Raw genomic sequence first — 23,810 nt, 5'->3', positions numbered from 1 at the left:
TACATAATTTGTGGTCAATAAAATATCTACCTATCTATGTGTGTGTGTGTGTGTGTGTGTGTGTGTGTGTGTGTGTGTGTGTGTGTGTGTGTGTGTGTGTGTCCAGTTTCGGGTATGGTTTAGGTACTTTATTTGGAAAAGTGGGGGATGGAAGTGGTTTTGGCCAGTATCAATTGACCCTTTAACATGTAAATTATGCTCATCACTTACATGATTTTCACCTATGCTGTGCTTTTCCCAGCATGAGATAAATGCAAAAGTGGTAGGCCTACTGTAATTAAAAATTAGGTAAAAGGAGAAATATTAAATAAAAGATAAAAAACACATTTTAATTCATTCATTTATCAACTGTACACATAAATATTTTGTTTGATTCAAAGTCAAATAATACTGTACAACTAAAACATGTCTGACAGGTATTTTGTGAATTATTACTGGAAGCGAGACGTAATAAATGTGATAAGTAATACTTGAGGCAGCTTCATTATGTAATATCTGGGTTACATACAGTTTTGGAGATATACAGTACTTCAAAACTGTGACTGAGCTAAACAATAAAACCTTTCTGAACTTTTATTTGATGAAGACCTGGATCTGATCCCGAATAAGAATAGAATCTCTCACAGTCTGAAAAAAAAAACATATTTGACATCACTACAAACATAGAGGTACACCACATACCTAACAATTTAATCAAATGAACAAGAAACAGCCAAATCTAATGATGTACGGCCAGTAACAACACTCAGATTTACCCAAAGCTTCGACGAAACTTAAACACAGGTTTCATAAAGCTTTAGGATGGTAACATCTATAGTAACATGTCAATGAAAAGTATGGGTGTGTATGTGTGGAGGCAATGGGCTGTAACTGCCACCCATTCACCCTCCCTTCCCCCAATGTAACATTATGGCGCATGCATGCACGCATGCACGCACGTGCACACACACATGAACACACACACACATCTCTGAGTCAGAAGATGGTTTTAGTGTTTATTTGTATATTTAAAGTGTTCATATGGTACCGTAGGTTTAATGCCTGTACTGTATTTGTGTTCGCTCATACAGTTGTTTGTATGGTACTGTAGGCTAAATTATTGCCAAGATGTCCTTCTCTCTCTTGCACTGGTTCAGTGAACATTTCCCAAGCATTTGCACTCATAAGGTTTTTCTTTACCGGTAAATTTTACCGCAATCATGGCCCCTAAGAGGAAAATTAGTAGCAGTACTAGTGGTGGTGAGAGCCCCCCCCCCCCCCTTCAAAAGTGCATACTGTGAGAACTGTTGAAGAAAGTCAAGATTTTGGATTCAATAAGGAATAGCATAACGAACTCTGCAGGTGTGTGTCAGTTACCATAGTATAAAAAATGGGGGACCTGAATATGAGAGAATTTGCAATTATGCAGGGATCCTCAAAATGTAAACCCCCCATACTTTGTGACCCTACTGTACTGTACAGTATATGCACAAATGCCAGTATTCACACTGGCACCAACTGTAGGAGCATCGAGCCTACCATTATCCATGAACAACTACGTTGGACTGACCATGTTACCTGCATGGACGACAGTAAACTGCCAGAGCAGTTACTTTACTGCCACCTAACGATTGGCAAACATAACACTGGCGGGCAACAGAAAAGGTATAAGGATACAGTAGTCTTTAAACAAACCTGTAAAAGTGCTAAATTGACTCCCTCACCTGGAAGATGATTACTCCACACTGTAACACTTGGAGGAGCACCACACAAGGTGTCAATACTTTCGAGTTAACCCAAAAGCATACCGAGGCAGACAAGCACCAGCACTGGAAAGACGCTGCCACCGCCCCTCCCGCACTAGATGTAGCCCTCCACAAGTGCCACATCTATGGACGGCCCTGCCAGTCCCGTATTGGTCTCTCGAGTCACCTCAGAGCTCACCAACAAAGTTGACATCCTTAACAACTCATATCATTGTATCATAGTTGGATGATCATCATACTCAATTCCAAGAGACAGCAAAGTAGTAGTAGTAGTAGTACAGGGGGTACCCAACTTACGAACGTCCGACTTACGTTTGACAAGCACCGTGCTGTTTACTACTAGTATGAACACTAGTGTTCTCCATGGATTTATATATCATCTACATATTATCGGTTCACTTGGCAATGTAAGTGTTACACTTATTTATCAGTGTAATATTTTATTATTACTGTTTATACATGGATATACCATGGATCTTCATACTACAACCTGTACTGCACCTAAATTTCATGTGTCCATAGTGGATAGTTTTTGAAAGGCAATTATTTGTATCTTGAAGACGCAACCAGTGAGTTCATGACCATTAGTATAGCGTAACTTCTCAGGCAAATCAGTTGTGTCCAAGACTGTGAGTGTTAAGTTATAAGATATATTTATTAGTCACCAACACTTCTTACATAAAGACATTACAGTACGTACCTTGAATAAATATGCCCTCTTTGTCAATGGTGTAGTGGAAAGTTGCAAATGGTGCAACTGGTGATTTTGCAATTGTAAGCTAATATAAAAAAAATTACACATTAGTTGTTATCAAAACAATTAATAAACATATAAGATTACATATTTTCGAGACCTTGATATGGACATGAAAAAAGTTTTCAAGAGTGATGATTCAGCCCAGGAAAGGGCAGAGAATTTCTTCCTTATTGAATCAAATATTTTGTTATGATGCTGTGGTCACATCCATGACTACTGTATGGCTTCTCCCTGTGGTTGTGTCACAGTCTGTGATTTAATTTAATACCGACATTGTATTGATACTTTCCAGTCATTTATCATCATCATCACGGTTTATGGTCATATTCCACACTTGCGTGGGTTAGCCACTGTTACCTGGCTTTTTCATGAAATTTTACTACAGGTTCTCTTTGCAGGTTTACAGTACAGTATATAAGTACACAAGTCTGGGATTCCATTACTAGTTAAACCAAAGTAAAGAATTATTAAATTTCAGAGTACCCCTATATTGTCTAATATGGTATTTGATTATGGATACTGTACAGCACTAGCAGCACCGATAAATGGTAATCAATTGTAAATGCAACAATATGGAATAGAAATAATGACATCTTATTTACCTGTCTAACTTCAGAATTTGTGAACTGCAAGATGAGGCGAGTAGTTACACAGTGTGTCCAGGTATTACCCAAAGCTGGAATCACATGGTATGAGAATGTTCTCTCTCTTGACCCTATCAAAGTAGTGTACAGTAATACATTAGTGTGTATATATATATATATATATATATATATATATATATATATATATATATATATATATATATATATATATATATATATATATATATATATATATATATATATATATGTGTGTGTGTGTATATATATATATATATATATATATATATATATATATATATATATATATATATATATATATATATATATATATATATATACACGGTATACTGATTTCGTGGACCTCATATTTGAAATCAACATGCTCAGGAGTACCTATACAGTAATTACACCTTAGTAATTTTGCAACCAAAATATAATATATCATTCAGAATGAAAATTTTAAGGGTTTAACTAATAAATTAATTACAGAATAACACATTAACCCCAAAATAACACTTACGAAATCCAAAATTGGAGATACGTACAGGTAAATTAACATTGTAAAATGTCATTAAATTTTCCAAGCGTCGTTACAACTACTAATTACCCCGCAGTTGAATCGTGGACCTCATATTCGAAATCACCATGCTCAAGAGTACCTATAATGTGATTTTCAACAAAATTTAATTTGGACCAAAATTGTCGAAAATGTAAGTCTTACACCTTAATAATTTTTCGACCAAAATATACATTTCTCTCAAAATTAAAATTTAAGGGGTTTAACTAATTAAGTACTTACAGAATAACACATTAACACCAAAATTGCACTTACGAAATGCATAATTGGAGATAAATTAGCATTGAAAAATTTCATTAAATTGTCCAAGCGTCATTACAACTACTAATTACCCCGCAGTCGAATCTTGGACCTTATATTGTATTCAGAATCAGCATGCTCAGGAGTACCTATATAGACAACAAAAGTGGTGTACGTACCTGTATTTAGTTCATCTTCTTCCCCATCAACACCTTGCATCTCCTCAGTAACCTGAGGAGCCTCTTTCACCAACCTTGTTGTGACCTGGTTAGTGACCACAACCTGAAATAAAGCTGTACTGTACATGACAATCTTTCCCATTCCATGAGTAATTTCCTATATCTGTAGATTTTTTTCTGAGATTCACTTTCAGATAGTTTACCTCATTACAAATACAGTATCAGCATATTCTGTCCTTGGATAATAGCAAAAAATCTAAATAAAATTATATTTTAGCTTAGCTATAAATTATTACCTTCAAACACTATAAAATGTGAAGTTCATATGTGGTAGGATTCAGGCCTGTATTGAGAGCGAGCATGAAAATGGGGGGGCTAATGTGTCGGCCAAAACTAGCAATATACATGTGCCAGGTCATGATGCTGAATCTAATGTACTGTTTTAATCACATCATCAATCATAGGCCCCAATCTGGTCACAGGAATCACAGTTTAGAAAATAAATAGATAATCCACTTGTAATTTTTTTCTGGGAAGAGGTTACAGACACTCAATGAATTTTGAGAATTTTTGTACAGAGGCTCCGAATATCTCAACCCCCCTCAGGATGTGCGGAGGCTAGGACAAAAGCAGAAGGACAAGCCTCGCCCCCTCAGGCTCACACTAGTGAATGTGGATACGAAATGGAAAGTTATTCGGCAGGCAAAAAACTTAGCAAGGAGCGATGCATTTCGGAATATATTCATACACCCACATCACACGGTAATGCAGAGGGAACAGCATAAAAACTCCTACAGGGCTTGAAGCAGAGGAGGGAAGAGTCGATGAGGAACAGGGACAGACATGCATGGTTTATATACTGTATAAGGGAAAATAGTGGTGGTAAGAGTACCAGCACAGAGCCAGGGGGCAGTGGGACACCCCCCACCCTCTCTACCTCTCACCCAGGAGGAGGTAAGTGCCATGTCAACGATGTCAACTCTGACCACACCCCACAAAATATAATGTATTTAGCAAATGCTGCAGCTGCTTGGGAGGGAGGGAGGCCGGAGTCACTTCCAAGATCAGAGACGTTACCGAGAACAAATTCCGGCTTGAAAGTCATATACACTAATACAGACACGTTCCTTGATTAGAAAAAAGTTTGAAACAATACTGATGGTACATCAATCCAATATAGTAGGAGTTGTAGAACTGTTGTGCAAGAACAGGAGAATCGACACAGAAGAATGTGAGTTCAGTATAGACTGATACGACTCAATTACGAACCTTTCTCAAGCATCTTGCAAGAGGGGTGTGGTTATCTGTGCTAGGCAAGCACTTAGAGCCAGCCAGGTGAGGGTAAAGGGGAGGATGTTTTTGAAGAATCAAAGTGATGTAAAATTAAATTAAAAGGAAGAGACTTACTTATTGACGGGTGTATCTACAGATCCCCAAATTGTTGCTTATTAAACCAAAGGAATTTAAGAGCCTTAATAGACAATGCAATGGTGCTCAACCCTAGCCACCTCCTTGTCATGGGGGACTTTAACTATGGTAACATTAACTGGAGAAATGAGACCATGTCCAATGACATAAATAACCCCGCTACTCTTTTTGTAGAAACTCTGAGAGAAAATTATCTGTTTCAACATGTTAAAGATCCAACCCATTTCAGAGGGGAGCAAACACCAGAGTCACTGGACCTCATCATAACAGACAAGGAGTTTTTTACAGGATTAGCCCACCAGAGCACAGGTCAATGACCCACATCAGGGCCTGGGGGCAAAAATATAATAATAATAATAATAATAATAATAATAATAACACTAATAATAATAATAACACTAATAATAATAATAATAATAATAATAATAATAATAATAATACTTATACTAATAATAATAATAATAATAATAATAATAATAAAATTTAATAAAAATTAATAAAAAATATTAAATAAAATATAATATACTACAGGTTGTACCTCTCTAGTCCGGCAACCTCGGGACCTGACCGGTGCCGGACCATGGAAATTCACCCTTTTCCTGGATAGATAGTGACTTGTGCTTATGCTTGGAAGCACTAGCACCACTTTCTCTGCATCATGGTCTCTTTGAAGACATATTGAAGGGTTAAATGTCGTATAGTAGCTTCTCAAATTTCGCGAGTCTTTAATTCAACGTATTTTATTGGAAAAAAAAAAAAAAAAATTTGACGGCGGAAACTTGAATTTCGACGGGTTTGAACGGCCCGCCAACGTGCAGACGACGTGCATAATCGTGTAAACAGCCTCATTTCTCTTATGTACAAAAGATTCATTATTGTTTATTACTGAATGTCTTTTTTATTGAATTAATGTTTATGTGTGTAAAATGAGCAATACAATTCATTAATAATACGTAGAATATTAAAACACACAAGGAAATGACACAGCATTGTTTTTGTTGATTACAAAACCAGTGACTGACTGATTCTACATATAAAACTGAAGAAAATAAGACTTTGGTTGTAGCTGTAGTAAAATTAATATGGTTGTTTTAAGTAATGTTATTTAATGTTAATAAATGGAACAATAGAAGTAGCTAACGATAATAGAAAAGAAAAAAGAGATCGCGTATGCAAGTGCGCACACGTGAAAACATATCGTCATTACTTTACATAAGAATATGAAAGCAACACTTATTTACTGTTCATATATATTTTAATTAATGTTTCTGAATTTGTTTTTATTGAATTTATGTTTGTGTGTGCAAAATTAACAATACAATTTATTAATAATACGTGGAATATTAAAACACACGAGAAGACGAGACGGCTGCCGGCATTGTTTATGTTAAAGCTTACAAAACCAGTGACTGATTGGTTCTACATATAAAACTGAAGAAAATAAGACCCTGAGTGTAGCTGTAGTAAAATGAATGTAAAAAAATTAATATGGTTGTTTGAAGTACCTGTAATGTTATTTAATGTTAATAAATGGAACAATATAAGTAGCTAACCATTAATGGTAAAAAAAAAGTGAGACTGCGCGTATGTAAGTGCGCACATGTGAAAATATATCGTCATTACTCTGCATAAGAATATGAAAGCAACACTTATTTACTGCTCATATATATTGAAGGGTTAAATGTTGTACTCTGTATAGACAAGCAGAGAGAGAGAGAGAGAGCAGCCGAACTGCCGGATGTAAACAAACCTTAATTTCCCGCGACTTTATTGTTGTTGTTTTTTAAGGGGATTAGCCCAATTAAGAAATAAAGGAAGAAAAGGAAGGTAGAAAGAAAGGAGAAAATTAAATATAATTACAAAATCTTCCCTACAATTTGGTTAAAAACAGTGGGATAAAGAATAAATAGAAAAAATAGAAAGAAATCTCCTATACTGTACACAAAGTTACCAATGACAATCCAAACTTAAAACTTACGAGATTACAAGGCTAACAAAACATGAACTACTGTATATAGTTGTGAGCTACAGCAGAACAAAGAACTGGAGTTGACTTTGGATTAAACTCAGGCAGAAAAGGAAATCCTTTCTGCTATATCAAAACTGACCTGTTAACTTTTAGAGTTGGGGAAAAAATGGGGTACTTAATGCCTCTCCTTTATGGGTGTTTACGTGGCTCTTTAGTTGTAGGAACAATGATCTGTTATATGTCTTAATGCAAACAATAAAAACCATATAGCATCATCTCTAAGTTACAAAAAAAAATATTAATTTGTCTTGTAAACAACCCAATGTTTACTTTGGCAAGCTGGTGCATATTGTTTATACTTGCCTCAAATATTGTGTGTAGCACAGTATAGAGCCAAAGAGTTTTATCTTTCCTAATTTTTTATTGTTGATGAACTAGTTTAATTACTAAACTTGTTATGCATTTAAAGACCTTAGTCTTTGAAGCACAGTACTGCAATAACATTAATACATCAACAACAGAGAGTTGCTTGAGTACAGTGTGCAGTATATTTGTGAAATATCCCAAATCCTGCATTGAATAAAGCTAGTGGTGGTAGATAGTTCTCACTCAACATACTGTAAAATCACTCAAATAAATTTTATCAGGAAATCGAGAAATTTTCAATCAGAAAGTAGTGTCTGGTAACTAGAAGACTTGCCTTATTTTTTATATATTTTTAGCTGGAATGCAACTTTGTGAAATAGTAGCAAACTAATTAATTAATGCTGAAGCAATTTCTCATATGAAATATTCCAAGAAAAATTTCATGTACAGTACAGCTGTAGTTAAAATTTATGTATATTTTGAAACAAAATAGTATGACATACCAGATAATTGCTCATGGACATTCAGGAATAATTTGTAGAGTTAAAATCAGATGTCAAAATTAATAGATACTGTATATATTAATTGTGTAAAGGCAAAATGAATATCGAATAAGAAACTTGAATTTAAATAATATTCATACTCGCCACGTTTATATGATTTATTTATTGAATACTGTATGTAAACTAATATTTTCCAAATTCACCGCCTCAATGGGTGATGACATAAGGCGGAAAAACATTCATAAAACAAAGTTATTGCTTTAGAAAAGATATACAGTGGGGTATGCTATAACGAATCTAATTGGTTCTAGAACCTTGTTCGTTATAGCATTCGTTCGTTATAGGATTAATCCGTTCCAGGCCCCCAAATACAACCACTTAACACTTTAAAATATAATATAAAATTGTAAAAATTGTAAAAAAGTGCATACAGATGCATCTAAACCCCTGAAATAAAGAATATCATTAATATTTGTAATAAAAAAACAATAAATTAGAAAAAAAAAAAATTTAAATAATGTTCGTTGTAGGAGTTTCGTTCGTTATAGCATTCTCAATTTTATAGGTAAAACCGTTCGTTATAGGAATATTCGTAGTAGAATCCGTTCGTTATAGCATACCCCACTGTAAGCTTAAATAAACATTAGTTACTGTATTCCCCTAGTACAGTATTCATAAATAATTACTGATCATATACAGTATACGGTTCTGTACTGTATACTCTAAAGGTATTGTATTTTTTAACACCAAGGAATAAAATGTACTGTAAAACATTAAAAAATTTCTGCTTAAAGGTCATTCGTTACTTAGGAAAAAAGGTAAATTTAGATAAATTGCATACCTCTATGAACATTTATTCAATTAATAATTACTTAAGAGCAACAAACGTTTTTCCTTTTGTTTTAATAGTAAAATAACTTTTAAACAAGGAAATGAGCCTTAGGCTGGGCATCCATTTGTCCGTGATCCGTGGTCCGTGTCCGCGTCCCCGTACGCATCCGTGTCAGTGAAAAATCGAGTGTATGAGAAAAGGTTGAGAAGCATCCATTGATCAGTTCCGTGTCCATGTCCACATCCGCAAAGAATCGCGCAGTGAGCAATTTTTCACGGACACGTATGAAACAAGGAAGCTGTTGTGGGGGCTACGTGACCTATGTAAACTCACGAGACCTATTTGATAATTAGTTTTCCACAGCATCCACCATGCCCAAATGCAAGGACTCCAGTAGACTTACCAACCAAGAAGTTTGTGAGGCCTTGGTAAAATTGGTCAGATATAACCCGGGCATTTATGATGCCAAGTCACCCCAACATAGGGACTCCATATTCGTTGCCAACATATGGAGGTCTAGTCTATCACCGTGGCGTTAAAAATTCCTGGTATAACAGGTATGTATGTATGTATGTGTAGTAAATCAATATTGTATATATATATATACTGTATATATATATATACCTCAAGCATATGGCTAGCCATTACCTCGAGTATATTGCCTCCCTTGTCTTGCAAACTTTCACCTACAATTCTTCCACCAGGTAAAGTATTTGCTTAAACTGCTCTCTAGTCAGTCTGAAGTCATGTTAAAACTGTTCCTCATCCAGTTCCAATTCCTTCACTAAGTGGTAGTATGCACCATGTTCACCACACTTTTGAAGGATTTGATGGACCCACCACCTATGTTTTCTTTTTTAACATTGTGATGGCCTCTGTGAAGGATAATACCAGCCATCAGAAGGAAGTGGCCATACTCTTCTAGTTCTTGATGCAGCCGTAGAAACATATTGCCTTGCTGTGACTTTCTTGGAAAGAAGCACACCTCACATACGTAGTTTTCACAGTTATATGGATATTTACCTCACGGACAAACTGACACGGATATGGATGCGGAGGCGGACCATGGGCAAATGGATGCCCGGCCTTATACAGAATATTCTACACTAACAAGTATTATTGGCCTGTGTTGCTGTATCATCTTGGGTAAGTTGACCCTTTTTTCCTTCACGCACCTTCATCTTTCATTCATTCATTCGGCTCCCGCAAGTTGCCAGATACCACTATTTGAATGAATCATACTCCTGTTAGTGCTACAACACTGAGTGGTATACAGTATAGTGAGTTCATCACTCCCAAAATTAAAGGCTACAAGTGTAGAATATTACTTTTCATCCAAGCCGATCTTTTAGCAGAACCAGCAGAGAGGTGCAGAAGTAAGAGAAGATCAGTTCAGTCTGGCAGGTGATAAGAAATCGAGAGTATGGAAGCATGGCGCGACAAGTATATCTTAAAGGTTTTGTCTCTCAATTACTAAGCTGGCTTTAATCAGTAAAGAGCTACTTGTCAGGATAATCCATTTTCTACCTCGGTAATAAATCCTCCATTGAAATTTTTTAAGCCAAGTGTCTGTAGTAGGCTCGACCAGACCATATTTTATCAGTGTGGATCACAGTGAAACTTTTGATGGCTTTTAGGCCACATAACCTCAATAATAAACATGTAAACTATCTAAAGTTATAATCTGCATTATAAAGCTGGTGGATGAGGGTAAAGATTAATTTACATGAGTAAAGGAAAACAAGTAATTATCAAAGAATTTGTGAAGTTCATTTGGTTTGCATCTGAACATAACACATGAAACTGTTTATGCAAAAACAATAATATTTATGACATCATGGGTATACTATGAGCTATCCCTAAACTTATTTTTATGAAACCATCAATTATACACTTATGTAGGCACATAAACAAATATCCATGGAGGAAATTTTGCTTGTTGTGTCACACATACAGATACAGTATAAAGAAACAGAAAGACATACTGTGAGACAAACAGGTGAGTAGAGTACAGGTTATAGTACAACAAGTATGGAGAAATGAGTTGGAGACAATTTGTTAATAAAGTAATATAAACTTTAACATCAACTTAGATGGTTTCACTCAGGGAGATAAAGTAATTAATCATTCTAACAATGTTGACCAATGTCAAATTCAGCTTACACAGATGTTGAGCTGTTGAGCTATACATTTCAACTTGGCAGCCCATGATGCTAGTTGGTTTGTCCTGGCTATGATGGATTGTGAAGAGTCACACATGATCTCCTTACGTGCCAAGGAGGCCACAGAATCTACTATCACTACACCAACATCCTTCTCTACAGCAATAACCTCAAGAGACTCTAATCTGAAATGTTTAAATGCTTTAAGCAAATGAAGGAATGATTGTGAAATCCCAATTTATAACCAAGCTTGGATAACTTGCCTCACATAGTATTAATAAATACATCTATGGGTCATTTACGCTGGAATCCTTAACATTGGTGATTTAAAATTAATTCAATAATTAGTATACCTGTATACCTTCCCATTATATTCAGGTACTGAAAAAGAGACCTTAAGATACAAAAGTCACCACTTTAGGTTGATGGTCAGACCACCATGCTAGTACAGTACATATGTTCTATGCCCCTGTTTAGTTTCAGCCACAAACCATAACTTTCCAGGTCTCCTTGGATAAATCCACCAACAAGTTACCCACAGGGGAGGGAGGTAAATAAGTTGCCAGCTCCAGGTTTGAAAATAAAATTGGATTTCAAGATGTATTTTCTATTGTACACTAACAACTGGCTTGGGCATCTCAAATATTAGAAGCAAGCTATATATATGAAGAATGGTGCTAAAAAGCTATAAATGCTACTGTAATGCAACAAGCAATCCACTGTGGGTATAATAATAAACAAAAATAATACTTCACACTTTCAAATATTGTACAGTGCTGTATATCCTTAACACTTAAGTAAGCAGGGGCTCCCCTCACCAGAATAAAATGGTCTGGTACTACAGTAAAAGTCCAAAAATCTGGATGCCAGAAATCCGGACCACCCGAGAATCCGGACTTTTCGAAAGCTCAAACTTTTTTTTTTTTTTTTTAGCTGGCTTTAGTGTGTATGTGCGCATGCGTGAGCGCCACAGCTACACAGCGACAACAAGCGACCACGCGGTCGCCACTTTAAAAACGAGCAATCAAACTGTGACAACGTATGTAATTTTGAGTCCTACTCTTTCCATTTACAGAGCCTATAATAATGGCTCCTAAAGTAGATAAACTTCGTTGTGTGAAGAGAAAGAAGAACACGTTGAAATTGAGTGACAAACTTTAAATAATTAAAATAGAACGTGGTGTGAGCAATACTGTTCTAATGGAAACATACAACATTGGAAAGTCTACAATTTATGATATAAAAAAGGCAAAGAAAAAAATTCTAGAAATCACAGCTTTTTCTTTAAAACTGCTCGTTTTGATAAATGAAGCATGCTATATTTGCTAATGAATAAACTATCAAAATGTATCTGTTCATCTCTTCTTTATTCCTCCTTAAATTTGAATTTTAAAAGTACTGCCTGAGAATCCGGAAAATATGAAAATCCGGACCGACCCAATCTCCAAGCAGTCAGGATTTTTGGACTTCTACTGTAGTCAGAAAAAAATACCAAAGTGATACTTTGCCCTGTAAAGTTAAACGAGATATTATAAAAAAAAATTAACTGCAGTATATGGATGACCCATTCAAAGCTGGTACAGTATTAGTGTTACTGATTTCCTGATACCATAAACATAAATTTAACATTTCCTACTTCCATATAGTGTTTTATGTATGTAAACATCCCACGGGTTGGTGTCACACCCACAATGTGCTGTGAGTGAAGCAGACAATCCCATGAGATACTGCTGTCGGACAATGCTTCCTCATTAATCAGTCTTGTGATATTTGTAAGGAATGTGCTGATACACATTTTTTTTTTTAGTATATACAGTACTGTATAAGGCTTGTGACAGAGTACTATAGTATTTAGGTCAATGATGTGGTACATATTTTAAATGGTTCTACTTGTTCATAGAGCCTAACAACTGTCACAGCTCCTAACCTTAAACCGTTGGTGTGTAAGATGTACGATTATTTCAGGGGCATTTTTGAGGGGAAAAACAAACAGACTTAACTGTAGCTAACACAATATGAAAGTCACAGGTGTAAGGACATCTTCACTGTGGGTGAAATCTAAACAAGAACAGAGTTTTTTGAGGTGATTCAGAACCTAACCCCCCAAAATTACATGTACACCAATGGGAAACTAGCCTTCAGGTTCTGAAGAACTAGTCCTTTGGTCCATAACCCATTCACTAACTGAGGTGTTCCTGTACTGAATATCATCTCACCTTCAAGCCTTCATCATACAGTAGTGATGATAAACAGTAATACATAATGACTTACATATCATTGAGGCTGCTGATTGTTTTTGGCTGATAAAGATTGATCATGGAGAGATATTTTGAGATGTTTGATGTCAACTCTGGATACTTGCTGGAAATAATCTCAACTATTCTGAAAATAAATAGAAAAGATAAATAATAATGGAATTACAATACACTGTATTCTTGTTGACAATGATGCCACCTTTGTTAAAGTGCAGCTGTGTGCCGTCAAAACTGATCCAGCTGCATCAATGCTACCAGAGTATTGTACTTCATAACTAAAATTTTCTCCTCAAATATTGGAGAAAATATATAAAATTATCAATTAAAATCAGTGGAATGAAACAATAAACAAACCTGGGCTGACAAGAACAAGGATAGTTTATGCTGTACATGAAGTGACATGAAATATTTCCTGTGTATGATGTGGGCGACACAATACAAACCACAGCAGCCTTTCATCTTCCCAAACATAATTCATCTTATCCACAACAAACCTTCCATAAAACAAAATTAAGTGTACAGTAATGGTAAACTGACTAGCCATAGGGAGAAGTACAAAATCAGTGGTTACTATGGATGCTATGGCTGTCATTCAGGATAAAAATATACTCATATTGTAGTTATAATCTTCAAACAGATCTACTGAGGATTAAAAGGTAAAAGTTATGACACATTGAGACATCTATTGAGACACCCTCTCATTCTAATTATTTTTTTTTTATGGGGATTAGCCCACCCGGGCACAGGTCACTGACCCACATCGGGGCCTGGGGGGGCAAAAATGTAATAATAAGAAATAATAATAATAAGAAGAAATAATAATAATAACAATAATAATAATAATAATAATAATAATAATAATAATAATAATAATATAATAACTAATAATAATTATTCATAGTAAATTAAATTTATAATAAATAAAAAAATTTAAATAAAATATTAAAATAATAATGATAATAATAATAATAATAATAAAGAACCATAAAGAAATACAAAAATGAAAAAAAGATCAATAGTGAGAAACAATATACAGTACAGTACGGTATGTATGTTGTGTTGTCAGTAGTAAGAGAAACAATTGAGACCCTGCCAGATGGTAGCAGGGTCTACCATTAGACAATACCTATAGTATCACCAAACCGGAGTCTATATTCAACAATTGCTACAGTACAAATATATTGGTGTATGATGCGGCCATAATACAGGTAAAATTAACCGACTATTTTCAATTATTGAGATAAATTTGGAGATTATTAGCCTGTTATTCTCAAGAGTATTTCTTCCTGGATTAAACAATATTGAAGTTTGCCCATAGTAATATCATCATCATCATCAACATTTAAAGGCCATTTTTTTGGCTTGTATTCCTCAGTGAACTTTATTATAGAGGATGTACCTCAGTGTTCAGTAGGCCTACAGATGGTTGTGCTGGGGAAAACATTTTCACACATGAAAATTATAAATCTTCACCAAATAAGAGCTGTAGGCTTTGACCCTGTATACCTGGTTAGATGATATACAAGTGGCTTAGGACAGTGGTTCCCAATCTATGGACCGAGGATCTGTGCCGGTCATTGGCTTAAGATTTACTGGTACATTTAATTTTTTTACCTTTGCTTATTTTGTTTATAATTTCTTAGTAAAATATAATTCTCTTAAACTTTGTGATCATTAATAATAATACCCCTGTAATGTGCTCAGTTGAGTGGTAAGATTTAATTCATATTTAATCTGAGGTAACTGTCAGAGGACTCCTGGGTGGCCTGGCAGACGAAATTTTAGTCTTTAATTAACCCATTATTGGTCAAGTTAGCATATCTACATACACAAGTGGCCTTCTCTGAATGATCTATTATGTAGATCCACGATTATGACTTTATAAAATTTCCTGCACATCTAAAATTGCCCAGAAAGATGAATATATTTACAATATGACAGATGGCAACCTCTCGAGACACACCAGCCTGTTTCAGTAACCTCTGTCCATCCAAATTCTCTTATAGTCAGATGATGCTGTTAGGCAAGGTGTGATAGGGAGATGGAGCGTGAAGCAAGGCAGTCAAAAGGGGAAGCACAGGGCTTTTCTGGCCCTGTCACCATTACACTCACACACACACCCAGCTACTCTCTCCTCACCACTTCCAAAGTTTGTTGCCCTCAACACAGGCCAAGAAGTATGCCTAGAGACCTTGTCACGCATACAAGAGCACAGTGTTACGTGAAAAAATAAACAAAGACACTAGGTATTGCTAAGACGAGCGTGAAGTTCCACTGTGTTTGATGCCCTGCTTTGAGTAATGTCGTACCAACATAAACTACTAAACAGAAAAAGAAACTGTGAAATATGTAAATATACTTATAATTATTGTGGGGTCACACATGTGTGAGTAGTAATACGTGGTAAGACATATTGTTGCCAGTTCATTATGTAAACAATGTTAGTCTGAAGCAATAAATTTGTAACTGATACACTTATCACTAATAAGAATAAATTACATCTAGTATATAAATGATTAAAGTGGTCAAATTATGTGAGGGGAAAAGAGCCGATATAAGTTCTAGAGTAGAAAACAAGACATGATGTGGCAACACAGTAAGTTACACCATGTAGCCATAAGTCGCGCTCGCCACACCTAGCCTGGGAGCTTCAAAATAGTGAGTACAGCCAAAATTAATGCTATTCTCAGGTTTTATATACCAAACTGCACCTTTTCAGCTAAAAAAAAATCAATCGTATCCAACCAGGGAGTAACATTTAACATTCCATCACCCGATCAAGTACACAGTGAACCCTAGAAGATCCAGACCCGATAAATTTGGATTCCGGAAGATGCGGACAAAAAATTGGGGGGTTCTGGGCTAAGAAGCCTCCTTAGGAAGCATTCCCAAAACAGAGCAAAGACTATTTTAGGCCCGTGAGCGCTGGTTGCCCGGTCGGTCACACTGGACACAGGTGCCCAAGGAGGTGGGAAACATAAACAGTTGTCAGTTGTTGTTTATGCGAATATTATTTCATTCATTCTAGTAATGATACAAAATTCTTATTGGGTTATCATAAGTAAATTCATGGTTTATATAATTAGTTTATCACTGTGCCCATCACCGTTTTCAAATTATACTACAAGATATGTATTTCGATTGCACGCCTGGCAACGGGTACGAGTAAGGGGAGTGAGTCGAGTGACTGCTAGTTGAGCGTTGTCTGCTCTTGTAACTCTCCTCCCTCCCTGCCATATTTCACTGGATTTACTGGTATTATTAGTGTTTACTGATATAATAGTGCTTAACGGTGATTAATCAAGGCATTGCAGCCGGGTTAGACTCGTCACTGTAACCACCGGGTTACTAGGCCAAGCTGTGTGGTGTTATGGTTGTTTTTCAACTCATATTTTCGGGTAGATAAACGTAACTTTCTTATTTATTTTTACTCTGTTAAAGGCACACACTATCTCAATACACATTGTGAAAAAAGTAAAAGAAATAATTATTGTAACTTATTTATTGGTAGTATTTTCACTTATTCCTCACATTTACTAGTACTGTACAGGTACTGTATAAATTATTTTAAGAAAACTATGGCTACATGAGGAAAATACACAAAAAAGTTTTTTCCCAAATACCCGCCTGCTAAAATGGGGAGTGCTTCTTTATACCGAAAAATGTGGTATGTGTTTTTGGTGTTTTTTTTATCAGTACAGTTGTACCCCACTTAACGCGGTCAATTGAACCCAGAGGGTCCCGCGTTATGTGAAAACCGCGTTAAGTGAATAACAGAACATATGGGATTAATTCCAATAGAACCCAGCCCGACCCCCAAACTCCACTTTTTGACGACAAATAACTATGTTGTAGTAAAAATTCTATCTTAACTTTATGGTGGCATCCGAGCCGGACACTCACCGCGTTGCTGTGGAAAAACCCGCGTTAAGTGAAAGTTCAGCTTTGGCAAGGCACCGCGTATATGATAAAACGCGTTAAGTGAAAGCGCGTTAAGCGGGGTAAAACTGTATTTATTATTTTTATACATTTTGTACATTCGCCGGAGGATTCGAGCAATCGGCTTTTTCAGACAGGTGGTCCCCCCTTTTAGTCCAGATCTTCGAGGGTTAACTGTACAGATTAATAAGTTGGTCAGGGGGATAGAAATAATTGGGTTCCTCTCTGCTTATCTCATTTTATTACTATTTTTAAAACTATAATCCCCTACAATGCTGAGTTAAGATTATTAGAAGACAGGAATATACTTATTACGGTGGAGCCTCACTGCTACTGAAGTAAATATCCTAACTACGGGGATGCCACTTTTAATATTTTATAGGCTAGCAGCAGACAATGTTTTTCAGCAGAGAGAGAGCACCCCATACACAAGTGGTTAAAGGAATTTTTGGTGTAGTTTTTGTGTCCCTGGTCCTGTAGTTTGGCTTTTTATTTACCATCTTTTTATTCACTACCATTTTGTCCGAGGCTAGACAAAAAATCTGCCAAGGATTTTCACTGGATCAAAGATTATAAGGAGCATAAGTGCCACTAAACCCAAGATTTATTCACAGAAATGTACAGCTATTTGTAGTAAACACAACAATAAATGCCAGAAATCACTATCTATACATAATAATGTCCTATGATTATTGTGCAGGACTGTACATTGTTCATATAAAATACTGTACTGTTTATACAATTAATGGTCCATTTATTTCTTTTACTTTGCTAGTCTATGAAGTTGAAAACTTTTGGGATGACTGGTTTGAGATAAAAAAAAAATTACACTCAAAACACATTTAGTTTATTCTTCAACCCAGAAATAATGATTGCTATACGTACTCACCTTTCAGGTCTAAAGGCTGATTCTGTGTCAATATATATGGCTGTAATATTACGGGACCGGTGTTTTTTGGGTGTGACAGCCAGGACGGCCAGGTACAGACACCACTGTGTCTTACCAGCTCCAGCAGATCCTGTAACAACATGACCTCTAAAGCCTCACACTACTCATGAGAAATAGCATGATTAATATCCCCAAACAAATGTCAAATCTACAATTAACTAATGACAATCATTCAACTAATCACCTTTTTATCTGGTATGAATACAGCAGGAAGAACAAATTATGGAATTTAATCTGTTATTGTAACTTCCCTTTTAACAATAATGACCTTCACAGCTTGATGACTTTTGCAATTAAATTTTTACACATTGAAAAGGAATTTCATTTTATTTACAACTTGGTAAACAAGCCGAGAAACCGATCTATTTAACAATAAAATAAGTTCAAATTCAGGTAATATTATCATGTTTTTCATTATAAAGATCCTGAGATATCGCTCTACAGTGTGTTCTCAATGAATATGAATGAAAAAAGAAACATTTCATAACAAAATCACAAATGTAAACTAATATTTTATATTAAAAAGTGAAGATTCACGTTTATTCCTTACATCATTTCTTTTCACTAACAAATATATTCAAATTGTGATAAAATAGGTTTTCCACCATACCCACTCTCTCTCTCTCTCATTTAATGAAAAAGTTTAGCTAGTTAAGTAATAGACATTAATTTTTGGCAATACAGTACAGGTAGTTCTGCTATAACACGATAATTGTCTTCTTGTAAAATATCGTGTTATAGAAAATCGCGTAATAGAAATAAAGAAATATGACAGTAAAGATAGTTAAAAAGATTACTAAATCAAAACGAAAAAGAAGTTAGCTCCAACACATGATAGTTAATAGTCTAAATAAATGTTACATCTATATCTATTAATGTGGAAATCATACAGTAAATGTAAATATCTACTTGATGTGAGAAGATTTTAGAGGGTTGATAAAATCGGTTTCTTCAAAAGAGTATATCTCTTCTTTATTGACATCATCACCGGGAATTCTATCACCAGAACGCTTCTTGTTGATATTCTTCTTTACTATATTCACAGTTAATACAGTGGGGTATGCTATAACGAACGGATCCTACTACGAATATTCCTATAACGAATGGTTTTACCTATAAAATTGAGAATGCTATAACGAACGAAACTCCTACAACTAACATTATTTAAATTTTTTTTTTTCTAATTTATTGTTTTTTTATTACAAATATTAATGATATTCTTTATTTCAGGGGTTTAGATGCATATTTATGCACTTTTTTACAATTTTTACAATTTTATATTATATTTTTCAGTGTTATGGTTGTATTTAGCCCAATCTGATTAATCTCAATCTAATTAATGCAATCTATCAAGGTTCTAGAACCAATTAGATATAGCATAACCTCCCATCACCACAAATTGAGAAATAGGCAAAATCACAAGATAGTAAATGGGTTATATCGTTCAATTCATAACCCAGGAGCAACAAATTCGTAAGCACAAACACGCGGGTAAGAGAACCACATTGCATCGTAATAAAAAAAAAAAGCCAGATATCCGGCCGAAAAGCCGGATAGCTTAAAAGTATTTTCCCTACTGGGGCAATGCAGGACTGAGAAAATAATATAATGAGTAACTAGTCACTACCAGAAATTATTAACCCTCATCTCAGTAACCAACAAAGCTATGAGTTGCTATCTATTCTTATATTTGATCAGTTAAATAAGTAAGCATACTCTCAGATTCTGTGGGTCATTCATTCATTTATAATCCACAAGTTATGTAGAACAAAATAAAAGAAATCACTGAATTCAAAGATCTTCTTATCTAATTACTGTATACAGTATTTACTTGGTCTAAATTAATTGGGGGTAAACTTTTCAAAATTACACACACAGTAAGTTACATTATATCTAGCTACCTAAAGAACCCACCAGCAAATTCTGTAAGAGTGCCTGATTGAAGTCCACCATGCAGCAAGGTATCCAGTACTGTATTTCCCAGCCTGAAACTGTTTTTGTCCTCATCCTGGCTAAGATCAAAGGCCTGCAGAAACATCTTTATGATTACAAGGATGAATTAGGTAATATGATGTAAAGTGGAAATGGAATTCCAGGCAGAGATATGTTTAAAGGAATTTTAGGAAATTCTTTTAATAAGCAGCAATTTGATAATAGTAATACAAATAAAACATTTATGGGCTTACAGTCAAATGCTTGGGAACACAGACATTATATAAGTGATCCATGAAGAGTTTGCACTCAGCAGCACTCATATGTAGCAGGTTCATCACTTCCAGGGGAGACAATGACAACACATCCTGAAATTGTTGTCAGTACATGGGAGAATTAGCATAAACACCAAATATTGTCTGTCTAATGTTTTCTTCCTTTGATTTGTTTAAGGTGACAGTATAGAAAGAGAATTTTTAGTACAGTAGTTTAATGTTGGTAGGAACCCTGTGGTGTTAACCCAGAAATTTGAGACTCCAAATTCGAAGGGTTATTTATGAGGCTTCACTTGGCTCTCACGGATGTGGGTTTATTAGCAGTAATAACAACTGAATCTTTAATATTTTCAATAAAGAAAGCTCATCAATTTCCTCTCATCTGTTTATGTTAACCTTTAGGCTCAGCCAGTGTACAGTGAATTTAACCTCTTAATAAGCACACCCTTTGAAGCTCATTTATTATTCTATCTAGCGGTTCAATTGGAGGATACTTTATACAGATTAGTACAGTAATATACTGTACATCTTTACAACCAGTGGCTCTGAGCTAGCTTTAAACAGGCCATGATAATTCTTCCTCTCTCAGTATGTTTAACATGTGATGGCAGGGAAAGCTACAATTAACCCTCTTGCTTCCCAGTGACCTTTCCATACCTAAATATATGAGGCGTCTCGTACCGTAAGGTGCATTCAGACCATCCGGGCGAAATCCTTTTTTGTTGGAAAGCACTATTTTCGGCCTAGCTCTATATGATGGTAGTTGATAAGATCTCCTCACTACACTGTAAATAAGGTTGAAAGCCCTTTGAAAATATGGTAGAACGTCGATTTGTAGCAGGCAGGAAATTATGGGCTTGGCTTTCGTGTCATCGGGTGCTCTCTCATCCCGTCAGTGAGTGAGTGAGAGGAGCGGGCGGCCAATCACAGCGGCCGGCCTACAGCCTCCTACCCCATCTTGGCCAATGACAGTGAGCGTCTACTATCTACGTCACAGCCCCTCCAGCCAATGAGGCGGAATCCCTCAATTCTCCTTTGTTGTGGCGGGATCTACACTCTGATATCGGTTAAAGTAAAAAAGCCATAAGCAGGTGGGAGTTTTGTTGCTTCAAGTCAACATTGCAACAACTCAGTACATTACTTCATGATGCGCTACCTACCACCTGCAAGTACAGTCCCTTAGCTTCACAATGCATCAAAATGAGTGATGTATCTAAAAAAAAAAGAAAGTTATGCATGTTTGAAGTTGGAAAAACTTTAAACGTGGTTCTGTCGATTTCAAATTTTGGTGCAAATAACCCATACAATGCGGGACGCCTCATATGATGTAGCAGTAGTTGGTAACTAACCTAGTAACATCACTTACAAAATGTACTTATATCCTAGGATAGGTTGGATAATACTAGAATACAGTAGACGGTCCCCAAATTTCGATCGGGCTACTTTCTTGGACCCAGTTCGTAAGTCGATCTGTTTGTGAGTGAGAACAGTGTTAATTCCATGGGTTAGGTTAAAACACAACACTGAGTCCCTGACCATAAAAAATAATAATATTCCATATATAACAAATAATATAAATACCTGTAAATAAAGTGATGTTAAATAATATCAGAGTACCCTCCTCATATCTGAGGGTTGGCGACCACAGTCCTCCAATATAAACATTCTTGGGCTATTTTTACCAATCCTCCAAGGTTTTGTATGTCTAAGGACCCAGTTTTTAATTTCATTCATCCACCCTAGTCTCTGCCTTCCCCTGGCCCTCTTGCCCAGTCGGTGAGTACAAGGACCAGATTAGGTTAGGTTCTTTTTAATTTCACTTTTCCCTCTATTTTGAAGCAAAGGTGGGGTCAATATTGACAGGGTAGGAAGGATCATAACTCAATAATTATGAATTAGAGTTGTGAGCTCTTGGGGAATTTCAGATGGGAATGAAGAAAAAACATTGGGAAAGCAAATTGCTCTAATAAGGCGTATTGTCCAAAACTGAAGTTTTACCTATTTTTGTAATAGCATTTCCATTAGGGCATAAAACAAAAGTTTACCTAAAATTGCCCGAGACAAGACTATCACCAATAATGAAGGAATCCTACACAGGCCACTGGCCACCATCCTTTGATATGGCCACATTTAATGGGTGGCCATTAGGTAAACGTAGTGGATATTTTGCCGTGACCGGCTAAGATCCCACTAACGCTATTTCACCCTGAGGGCGCTCTGATTGACTAAGTACTTTCTGCTTAATATGACAGGGGGGTCAGCCCCCTGGCTAGGAAGTTAGGTAGGTTTCTTTGGTTGGTTAGGTCAAGTTAGTTAATGTCGCCTCTTTTATAATGATAAGTTTCCATGCACAACAGAAATATGGTTAGGAACTTAGCCAGTCACGACAAAATATTCACTGCCTTAGGTAAATAAGGTAAAAATATGCAGTTTTTTTACTGTCTTTCAGTATTACCACCGGTTTTTCTATAAAAAAATATTTATCAATGTAAAAAAAAAGGCTGTCACGAGTTGTGGAATTTGACAATTTCCATAAATCAATTCATCATAAGAGCTGATATTATCCTTGATATTTTCAGACGTATCACAGGTTTCCTCAACCAAGATGTTTTCTTACATACAAATTGAGTGAACTCATAATACATGTTCGATCAACACAATTCCACACATACTCACTTTAACTGTCTTTAAAGGTGACCTCGAGAGTCTAGTCTTCAAGTCTTCATCAAGGGCTAACTTGGATAGTCTTTGAAACGTCATTTAAGAAAAATTCACACCAACACTGAGCCAACCCTTTCAAAACGCCGCACTTTCTGTGATGACTGACTCAGTGACGTGACGAGGACGGGGACGGGGACGAGGGTAGGAGGACCCGGGAAGGATGACGTAGTGAAGATAAACAAACCGTGACGTCATTGTGGAGTTCAACAATAAACTACCTGGTTTCATTCTGTAAAATCGCCACACATGTCCACATTGGTTCAATATATACATACACAGAAGAAATGTGGAAAAACTGACAAAGAGTATGTTCATTTAACCATTGATAGCCTAAGAAAGCTGTTAAACCTCATTTTTTTAGTGGGGCTTCCATTGG

The 23,810-nt window shown here is 35.8% G+C and overlaps 1 protein-coding gene across 5 annotated transcripts; it reads right to left on the bottom strand.

The window, feature by feature from the left end:
- Positions 1-315: 315 nt before the first annotated feature.
- LOC121876500 (DNA repair protein RAD51 homolog 2-like) lies at positions 316-23,588 on the bottom strand. Of its 5 annotated transcripts, XM_042381629.1 has the most exons (11): positions 23,390-23,572; positions 22,080-22,183; positions 20,693-20,806; positions 20,421-20,532; positions 18,447-18,576; positions 13,635-13,745; positions 11,365-11,548; positions 4,104-4,206; positions 3,105-3,217; positions 2,446-2,524; positions 316-627 (listed from the first exon to the last, which is right to left on the bottom strand). In XM_042381629.1, the coding sequence occupies exons 3-11, from the start codon at positions 20,774-20,776 to the stop codon at positions 548-550; spliced, it is 996 nt and encodes a 331-aa protein (XP_042237563.1). In that variant the 5' UTR covers positions 20,777-20,806; positions 22,080-22,183; positions 23,390-23,572; the 3' UTR covers positions 316-547. The 5 variants fall into 5 exon arrangements, with proteins under 5 accessions (XP_042237563.1, XP_042237561.1, XP_042237562.1 ...); XM_042381627.1 differs by lacking the exon at positions 22,080-22,183 and having other exon boundaries at positions 23,390-23,588; XM_042381628.1 differs by lacking the exons at positions 2,446-2,524; positions 22,080-22,183 and having other exon boundaries at positions 23,390-23,588.
- Between the last annotated feature and the right edge of the window lie 222 nt (positions 23,589-23,810).

The sequence above is a fragment of the Homarus americanus genome, unplaced genomic scaffold (genome assembly GCF_018991925.1).
Source record: "Homarus americanus isolate GMGI-L3 unplaced genomic scaffold, GMGI_Hamer_2.0 scaffold36035, whole genome shotgun sequence".
Lineage (NCBI taxonomy): Eukaryota > Metazoa > Arthropoda > Malacostraca > Decapoda > Nephropidae > Homarus > Homarus americanus.
The sequence above is the reverse complement of the archived record's forward strand: the minus strand, read 5'-3'. Positions and strand labels throughout refer to the sequence as shown.